The sequence below is a fragment of the Mytilus trossulus genome, chromosome 3, assembly GCF_036588685.1.
Source record: "Mytilus trossulus isolate FHL-02 chromosome 3, PNRI_Mtr1.1.1.hap1, whole genome shotgun sequence".
NCBI classification, from domain to species: domain Eukaryota; kingdom Metazoa; phylum Mollusca; class Bivalvia; order Mytilida; family Mytilidae; genus Mytilus; species Mytilus trossulus.
Window position 1 is genome coordinate 40739061 of NC_086375.1, and position 10964 is coordinate 40750024.

General features: G+C 31.5%; 1 protein-coding gene across 1 annotated transcript; it reads left to right on the forward strand.

The window, feature by feature from the left end:
- Positions 1-3037: 3037 nt before the first annotated feature.
- Positions 3038-10560, forward strand: LOC134709428 (uncharacterized). Its single transcript, XM_063569590.1, has 5 exons — positions 3038-3140; positions 5182-5364; positions 6332-6366; positions 8606-8948; positions 10152-10560. The coding sequence occupies exons 1-5, from the start codon at positions 3044-3046 to the stop codon at positions 10337-10339; spliced, it is 846 nt and encodes a 281-aa protein (XP_063425660.1). The 5' UTR covers positions 3038-3043; the 3' UTR covers positions 10340-10560.
- The last annotated feature ends 404 nt before the right edge of the window (positions 10561-10964 follow it).

Consider the following 10964-nt stretch of genomic DNA (forward strand, 5'->3'; position numbering starts at 1 on the left):
TATTTAATCCTCACTTTAACCTTGACAATTGCAAATTATAGCTATAGATTAATTATCATTAGAACATACTCACCCCTTCTCGTCCAATGAAAAGTCAGATGTTTGCCCTCTAATTTTCATAATACATGGTTTTCCATGCACTATGAAATGCTATACATGAATGACTTTTCATTGTCAGTTAATTATGAAAGTGAACTCTTATAGCTTCACTAATGAAGTGTACAATCCCCCAAGGCATTTTCCTTGGGAAAATAGCCTACTGATTAAAGGTGAAAGAGCAAAGATTAAAATAAAAACATTTTAAAGTTTGAAAAATTTCATGCATTTTCTAATAATAAATATATACAATACACAAAACAAATTGGTAAGGATACATAAAATTATATTTATTTAATTTATATACGGTAATCTTACATTTGAGGGAATTATTTTCTTTTTCTTTCCAAAACACACAATGCCAAACTGCTGATATATAATATAAAGCGGAGTACCACAATACGTTTAAATTTATCAATAAAAGTGAGCATTTAATGTTGAATGGTCTGAATTCAAATATTCTTACAGAGAGCTTTATATTTATAAAAAAAAATCAAATTTCAAAAAGGGGATTTCTATTATATTGTGTTGCTTTTTGAAATTAAAAAATATTTAAAGATATATATAGTATTAAATTTTACCTGAAGCAGAAGAAAAACAATTTATCCTTCACAAACTATGTCAGTGCCTTTTCATTTCATTCATTGAAATGATCATTACCTATGTTATTTAGGTTTGAATATATTACAATGGGAAAGGACATTTTTGTAAGGTCACTCGAAAGTGTGAATATGTTCTAAATTGGTCAGACAATACTTGGTCATGTTTAATGAAGATTTAAGCCCTCGGCTTCGCCTTGGGCTAAAATCTTCATAAAACATGACCAAGTATTGTCTAACCTATAATTAGTATCATCAAATAGATTGAGGATTGAAAATTGAGAATGAATAAGGGAAGACATACAAATTAAATGCAAATATTCAGAGCTTGTCCAAAATGACAGTAGCGGTGCAATATCGTATACGTTAAGGTTTTAACTAAACCGATACCGATCGATTGTACAGTGTGAACGCTTTTGCTATATAATTGCCATTATATAAATACATTGTCTTGCTTTTTATGGAATAAAACAATTACTGTCTTTTGTTTCGGTACATATGAGTTTTAATAGATTTCTAACATAAAAACTGCTTTTCTCTTCGATCGTTAATAGAGACATATATGCCTCAGTGAATATATTTTTTTTTTTTTTCAAAAGTCAATAAAACCAAATATTAACTTCATCAAAAGATATGGGTATGATATTTTAATTAATGCACTATAAACATTATTAGTATAATAACAGTATACGAGAACAAAGATTCACAAGATATTTGGTTTCAATGTGAATTTTATATTTAGAAATATGTAACATATAGTATAAATGTCGGTCAAACTACTGTCAAAGATTGCACTTAAGAAAGAAACATATCAATGTACTTCAATAAATAGAAAGAGTATTTAAAATTTCATGCCAGGTCAAATATCTATTGTTTTAAATAATTTGTAAAAATCGTGTCAACATAGTGTTTCACCATTGTTTTTAGTTGTTCAATTATAAACAGTTTCTATTCAAAAACCGTATAGTATTTCTTCTTTGATTTGGTTGATGATATTTATAAATAATTATGCTTTAATAATGAAGGCTAAAAAAAAAAGAAAAAAAGAGATATACATGAAAATTTAAATTTTTTAAAAACAAGGATAATGATGACCATTAATCATGTTCGTTTGTAGTCATAAACAACCTTTCTCCTATTCCTAGATGTAAAAGCAAGGGTCGGTATTAGTCAAAAGTTCAAACAAATGTTCAACCATTCCTTGCAATTAAGAATGTAAACTTGTAATTCATGCAGCCCAATGATTATAACACATACTTTTATTCTTATAAATACACTCTAAAACACTTCTTATTAGAATGTTCGTGTAACTCAAGAATATATTCTGAAAGGATGCAACTTTAGATTAGGTGTTTACTTGACATACGCCTTTCGTCAGGTGTCAAAAACAGTTTATTCTGCAGATATACCAGAGTTTGTTTGTTCTTTTTTATCAATATTTTCAAGTATTCATTGTTTCTGTTTCTATATAAGTGGGATTGTTGGTGTATTTTTATTTATTTTGGGGGGAGGGGATTTATGATCAAATTCAGGTTTCCAGTTGGTTGTTGATAACTCATGATTTTTTTCTGTTTTCTATGCGTTGTCTGTTCTTTAACGTATCGTCCCACCTTTTTCCCATGTATAGTATGTCCAATATTGTTATCAAATTTGTGTTAAATATCAATCCTATAATATGTTTACGTACGAAAAAGGGTGTGGTAATTTGTAGAGAGGATTGAATCAATCAGATTTCAATATAAGTTAAGTAGCATCGTGATGTATTTTTTACTTTCATACACGTAAGTCGAACATCTTATTTTTTAAAATGAAATTGACGAACAACTGGATTTTACTGTTAATGTTCGTTAAAGTGTATTTCACAGTATTAGATTTTAAAATATATCTACGTCTACTGTATCTCAAGTAGGTTTTTTCATTCTGTTTAGATAATGTAAGAATAGTTGAAGTATTTATCGGTCAGTTTTATTTCATCTTTGACATATATTCTAGTTTGATAAAAATTACAAATTGATGTTTACATACTTTTTGTTGATATTTAAATTTTTCATGTTTTTTACTATCATTATCAAACTTTCTTTCGTATCCATTAAGGTTCGCCAATTGGTAAAACAATTTTTCATCTCAATCCTGATCAAGTTGCTGACCCGGAAGTTAACAGAAATTTGTTGTCGCATAATTGTGAAGCATACGTTGGTTATCCGGCAGGAGACCTAAGCATTGAAATTGTGAAGTCAGGAGAGGCTGAGTTCAGAAAATTAGACGTTTTAATCGTGAACACAGAGGACAACAATACATCATGCGAAATGCATAGAAAAATAGATTTAAGAATAATATTTACATCTGATATGGATAAGGCTATCATCAGATGTTCAGTAATTAATAAACACTTCCCAGATTCTCCAGCCTTTTATTCAAATTACGAAACGGTTTTTCTTATACCAGGTATATATCGCTTGTGTTTGAAAATTTGAACTAAGTTTAATTAAAACCATCTCACATATATCATTTTAGGTTAAAAAAAAAATGAAACAGAATCAATGAAATAATGAATTACAAAAAAATGAAAATGCATTTATTGAATCGTCTTTTCAGTGTTTTTAGAATTCCTTTTAATTTTTTCATTTTTCATACGATCTTAGGTTTTTATTTCTATTGTAGTTGAACTTTATAAAGTATTATCCTTTACAATCTTACAAATAGCAGTTACTTGATCTTTTTTATTAGAAAATTACGTTTTGTGAAAAAAACACTAATTTCTTTTAGGAATCAGATTCGGTTGTAGTTATTTGACTATTGTTTTTATCGGTTCTAACAGTGACTTTTTTTAACTAAATATGAATTGGTACATGTGATGAGATATTTAAAACTAAATTTCCTTCACCTTGTCGAAAGTTATATTTTAGTTCACCTGGCCCAAAGGGACAAGTGATCTTTTCACATCACTTTGCGTCCGGCGTCCGGCGTCCGGCGTCATTAACTTTTAAAAAAATCTTCTCCTCTGAAACTACAGGGCCAAATAAATCAAAACTTGGCCAGAATTATCAATGGGGTATCTAGTTTAAAAAATGTGTACGGTGACCCGGCCAACTAACCAAGATGGCCGCCATGGCTAAAAATAGAACATAGGGGTAAAATGCAGTATTTGTCTTATAACTCAAAAACCAAAGCATTTAGAGCAAATCTGACATGGAATAAAATTGTTTATCAGGTCAAGGTATATCTGCCCTGAATTTTTCAGATGAATCGGACAACCTGTTGTTGGATTGCTGCCCCTGAATTGGTAATTTTAAGGAAAGTTTTTGGTTATTATCCTGAATATTATTATAGATAGAGATAAACTTTAAACACCAATAAATGTTCAGCAAAGTTAGATTTACAAATAAGTCAACCTGACCAAAATGGTCAGTTGACCCCTTAGTTAAGGCGTTATAGCCCTTTATAGTCAATGTTTAACCATTTTTCTTAAATCTTAGTAATCTGAAACTACTGGGCTAAATTAATTCAAACTTAGTAACAATCATCTTTGAGGTATGTAGTTTGAAAAATGTGTCCGGTGACCTAGCCATCCAACCAATATGGCCGCCATGGCTTAAAATAGAACATAGGGGTAAAATGAGTTTTTGGCTTATAACTGAAAAACCAAAGCATTTAGAGCAAATCTGACATGGGGTAAAATTGATTATCATCTGCCCCGTAATTTTAAAATGAATCGGACTACCCGTTGTTGGGTTGCTGCCCCTGAATTGGTAATTTAAAGGATGTTCAGCAAAGTAAGATTTTCAAATAAGTCAACATGACCAAAATGGTCAATTGACCCCCTAAGGAGTTATTGTCCTATATAGACAATTTTTAACAATTTTAATAAAATTTGCAAATAATCTTGAAAATGGGAATGGTCAGGATTATACAGTGAAAAACACAATAAAAGGTAGGACAGTAGTGGATATTTGGACACGATTTCTTTCTTCTGTTAATTGAAAAAACATCATCTCGAGTGAACGTGGCTGATATTTAAAAAGAAATAGTGTCAATTTAACGTGAGGGCGACTATACTCAACCGGCAAAATCTACGGATAGTACACAACGAATGGACAACAACTAACTGTTTAATCTTGTTTTGTAAAAACATGTTTGAAGCAACATAACATTAAAATATGTCTTATTATACAGACGTAGTTGACTCAATATTATATAATGCATTCATAATCGGAGGCCTGACTTATACACAATTCCAATTGTCTTTCTTTATATACAAAAACAAAGCTACATTACGTTGTGTTTATAGTTAGTTAAGAGTCGACTGATTCGTGCATTACATTTTCATAATTTTTAATAGGTTGCTCAGTATACGAACAGATATGACGCCTCTAAACGCACGAACGATGTTCACTAAAACCCAAGTTTTTGACTTAAATTCAACGAAATTGAAAGTTGTCTTTCAGTCGGATAATATTATGATCTTGATAATGAATATCTTTTACAGGTGATGCATGTAACGATAACACCGTCTTCCTAAGCAACCGTGTACATCCCACAAATTGTCATTATTATATTGAGTGCCAGAACACAGTACCATATGGTCGTGCCTGTCAGTACAACTATTGTTTTGGAATATATACAGTAGAAACATGCAGTCCTTGCAATGATCTTACATGTCGAACAGTGGGTAAGAAAGTTTATATTAAATAAAAGCTTACTTAACAATTTTGATGATTGGAGAATTGACGCATTGTGTCAGATGCCGGTTTGGTGATTTCTAATTTCATTTGATAGTGCATTTGATCATGTACATTTATGTTGCAGATTTTTTTCAAAATAACATATATCAATATCTAAATTTCATATTTTCAAAATGAAAACTTGTCAAATCGTTTGAAACAATTAAAATGGGATGTATAAAATACCGAACTATCAGGCGAAACAAACATAGAAAATACGTATCAAAATTACAATACACAAAAAAAGGATTGAAGTTATGACTGTACAGATGCAAACAAAACAGATTAACTTGAAAATCTTGAAGCATCAAAGACAGTTGAAAAATCATGTACCAATCTACATTGTATGCAAAGTCAAATTTTAAATTTTTCATTGACACACATTTTATTAAAGCCACATGTAGTTATGTTTCTTAAAAGTATGATATACATATTCATTTAAGAGTACTTATTGGTTACATTTGAAAAAAAGGCTACAGATACCAAATGGATGTTATGATTCATAATACGAAATAAAACTGGCAATGCCATCGCAACGAAAAGACAATAAAAAATTCACACCTTGGATAGTTAACGAGTTAGCAATGCGAACCATACCACAACCCAGTATTTATAGCATGTGCTCCAGTCGGCAAGCAGATTTACTCAACGTGTGTTACTCGTATGAAATATGTTACTACGTTAAATATCAAGTAATTAGGCATCACTCAATAGTGGATTGGTGTTTGTCGAAATGTGCCGAATGGATATGGCTATTCAAAAAGATTTGCATTTGTCCACGATTGGAACAAATAAGACCCCAACAGCTATCTAGGGAATGATCTATATCGAAAATATAATAACAAAATATATATTGTATAAATCATTAGAAAGACATACATATATAGTATCTGATTATATCTTTTTCTTTTCCAGGTAGCTCCTGTACAAATACGACAGTCGTTCAACAGGTTAGATAAAAATTTAAAAAGATAGAACAAGATGTATAAGGAAAAAGATAACTTGTAAAAAGTGCTTGTTTTTCTCAATGGTTTAGATAGTGAATACTTAGTAGCTCGTAAATATTTAAGCATATAAAGCCTATTGATCCGTTGCGAAACATCAAATATATATTAAGTAAAGTTTATTTTTTTTAGTGTTTCCAAAAATGACATCTTTCAGTTTTTTAATTTCTTTATGCCCGCGTCACATTGTCTCGATTTTTACGCCGATGGCAACACGATTATGGAAATTTTCAAAACCGGGACTGATCGTATCTAGATCGGGCTATTCGTAGTGCCATCTTTAACCATCGTAAAATCATCGGCCACTTTTTCTAGCCTTCGGGGACAACTTCGGGAAGAGTTCCAATTGTTTTAACATGTTAAAAAATTCCCGAAGGTGCGTCCGATGTTGAGGGTTCGTGTTGATTTCGTATCACCATCCTCATCATCGTAATGTCACCGGGAATGCATCTTTGAACATCGTATTGCATTCGTGTTTCCATCGTTTCCATCGAGCAGTTTTGACATTACGATGTCTACACGAATCAATCACGAAGCTATCCGAAGGTCTTACGATGGCAACACGACTTCGTGATGACCTCATAATCCCGTCGTGTTGCCATCGAATAAAACTTGAAGGCGACAAGATGAAACTACGACGGCAATAAATCCAGCTAAATGTAAGTTAATTTTCGCGCTAAAATAAATTTAAAGTGCCATGCACTGGTCAGTCTAATACGACAGTTAAGAAAGACGTTCACAAAACATGGAGCTCATATCATATGATTCTATGAGAACAAGAAAGCAATCTAATTAAAATATTCTAATTAAAAACATATGTTAAAGAGGTATAACGTAAGCAGAGATCAATATTTTAATTAGATTGACAAGAAGGGCGACAGCGTTGTTTCTATTATTTCAAATGGAACAAGAAGAGCAGCTATTACAGGCTCAGGATGTACTTTTAAAAGTAAAATATTATTTTTTGTCAATTTTTCATATCAAGTAACATAATGAAAATCATAAACGCGCCTCGTACATCAACAATGCAGGTGCACGTATAAAGGGAAAGCAACCTTTTCCTCATTATTCTGATTTTTTTATGTATCGTCTGAGTTGTTGTCACACGAATGTAACTCCATAACCATTTTGTTTTCTTTATGTCATATATATTGCCGCATTTGTTGCTTTCTCCACATCCTTCCTTTTCTCTATATTATTATGGCATTCTCCTGGAAAGAGCTCTTTTTAATAAAAGGGATCAACGAACCCATTACTTTACCTTTGAGATAGATTAGAAAACATGGGTATAATTATGGGTAAATATTCAGACTAGTGCACACATTTTACAGTTCAAACAAGGCAATGCCGAGCGTGGCATCCCCTCGTATGCAACATATTGGGGACAAATATGGACACTATATTTGTATATGACACATGCAGAAAATGATAAATTGAATATGCATATTTGATACATTAACTATTTTTTAGAAATCAACCATATAAATTAAATGCATCGTAAGATGTACAGGACGTCTCTTAGACATCGTATGGCCATCGCGCCATCATCGTAATCCATCATGTAGCCTTCGTAATCCATCGTGTAGCCTTCGTGATCCATCGTGTAGGCTTCGGCTGAGGTATGAAGCTAAAACACCCGTCTTCGGTTATCCTTCGTTTGTCAATCTTTTGCTATCGTAAATAATTTCGGCACCATCGTATAGACTTCGTTATTCCTCGAATTTGCTTCGGTCACTTTTTGGTATTTTAACGAGATCGAGACCAACTTCGTACGAACTTACAATTTTCGCATTCGGGTGTTCGTCGTATATAAAAATCGGGACAGTGTGACACGGGCATAACAAGGATCCATTTTTTGTATTTGTTTTTTTGTATTATTTTTAAATTGTAGTAACATCTAAAGTTTGAAGAAATGCAAAAGCCGTCTCATATATACCAAAGCTATTTACATGTTTAAATCAATATTTTCCCCTTTCGTAATTTGTTTTTGTTTCACGCACAAATTCAATGTATAAAATTTATCAAATCCAACTGAAAATAGAATATTCGAATGTTTTTTAGCAAAGGAGAAAAGATTTGGTGAAATGTAATAGTTTCTCAAAATACTCAAACTTAGTAAAAAACTTGCATCATAGTTCGGTATATTTTTTGTCATTTTGTGTTTATAATTCCTTTTACCTAACAGCATAACAAAGTAAATATGACAGTACATTCTGATCAAGTTGTTGGTCTTACTGCTCCAAGAATTTCAAACCTCCATACTTGTTCTGGTTTTATCGGCAATCAAACGGGAGACATGCAGATTGAAATACAGTTGTTCGGAAACTATAACTATGAAGCAATACGTCCTAGTTATACAACTATAACAGATACAACAGTCAACTGTGAAATTAAAAGAATCCTTAAGTTTTGGATTGGATTCACTGAAGCTATGTACAATGCAACCATTAGATGTAGAGTAATTAATGGCCTTCATCTGGATGTTTCGCCTATATATTCTAACAGTGAAACTCTTCAACTTGTTTCCAGTAAGTAGACGTTCATAGATGATAAGTTGTATATTGCATAAAAAAAAAATAAACAAGCAGAGACGGCTGTGTGGTTAAAAACGGTAAGGCCTTTTCAAAACTTTTGAATGGTTGATAGCAATACTAACGTTGATTTTTTTCTGGAGGCTTGGTGCAGGAAGAAAAAAATATTGAACAAACAAAACGCAAATAATTATTTTGCCTCGATTACTAAAAATATATTTCCATAAAATTATATCCTAGTCTTTTGTAGACAAAACGCGCGTCTGGCGTATATACTAAATTTAGTCCTGGTATCTATGATGTGTTTATTTATCCAAATAAAATTTAAACAGAAACTATAGAATTACATTCTGTCAAAGTACCGAGAGAACACAAAACTGTCTGTGTAACGATTTTATTAGGATAATAAAAATTATAATAAAAATGATAATAATGATAAAAGAGGGACGAAAGATACCAAAGGGACGGTCAAACTCATAAATCTAAAACAAACTGACAACGCCATGGCTAAAAATGAAAAAGACCAACAGACAAACAATAGTACACATGACACAACATGGAAAAACAACGAATAAACAACACGAACCCCACCAAAGCTAGGGGCGATCGCAGGTGCTCCGGAAGGGTAAGCAGATCCTGCTCCACATGTGGCACCCGTCGTGTTGCTTATGTGATATCAAATCCGGTAAATAGTCTAATTCGATAGGTCACATTCATGAAAGGGAAGGGGATTGTAGTAACATTCTTAAGTAAGCAAGAGTAACTCATTTAACAAGAACATGTAAATTTTTCGAGATGACATCAAAACTACATATACAAGAGGGTAAATGTACAGACAAATGAATAAAACACAATACAGTTAACTTACGAAAAAGCTTTAATTGAATAAGCACATATGAATTCAATAGAAGGAAAAAAATAACGTTCAGCTGTCTTCATTATGTAAAGTTTAACAATAGTATGAACACGAATCTAAATCATTTGTTTTTCTTATCATGTTAATAAAAAAAAAATCTTTGATATTTTTTGTAATCCTGTAATTATTGCATTTGATTATTCCTTTGAGTTTTCGAGTTGTTAACAAATGTACATAAGTATCGAATCTTGCACTAATAAGAGTTTCAAATTGTAGAATGTTGTCTTCTTTTCAATCAATGGTAAACTCCTAGTCATCTTATTACTGTTAAATTATTATTGCAGGTGACTTTTGTAACCAGAATTTTAACGGAACCATAACCAACAAATATCATCATCCAACAACATGTCATAGATTTGTAACTTGTGTAGGGAACGTTCCGGTTGTGCAAGCATGCGCAGGTGTTCTTTGCTTTAGTTTAGAAAAAGATTATTGTGATGATTGCCCTGTAGTAAAAACATGTCCAGAATGAAACTGATCACTTGCAGTGTGACTGATTTTTCATTGCTGTGTTAAATGGAAATATTTCAAAACAAGTTTTAAAATTTGCTCTTGTTTACTGTATATCACCCTGTAAACATTGTATTTAAAATTATGAATTCCTAAATATAAATATGTCTATTTAAGGTAACAATATATTCTCTATTTCGATTAACTAGCCTCTGTATTTGTAGTGTTAATTTTACAGTTTTATGTATATAATTATGAACGATATGTAATAATTAAAATTAAGTCATCTTTAAAAAACACATAAAGCGGATGATTTGTCTGTAATTTTGAAATTGCTGTTTTTTCATTTGAGTTTAATTCAAATTTTAAAACTGAAGATTTTGTTCACAAATATATGTAAGCCAAAGTGAACAAAAATAGAAATTGTGCATGAATAATATACATTTAACAATATCGAACAATGTTTCGGACAACCTGAAATGATCCGGTTCCACATTGCCTTTGTATGCTTCTTTTGCTAACAGTCAATGCTTATTTTGTCGATTAATATTTGAATAGACATGATCAAATTGATGGAGCTCAATTTATTATATGTTTTTTCGTGATCCTGTCAATCATATACGTTTTTTTCTGTATATGAAACTAGA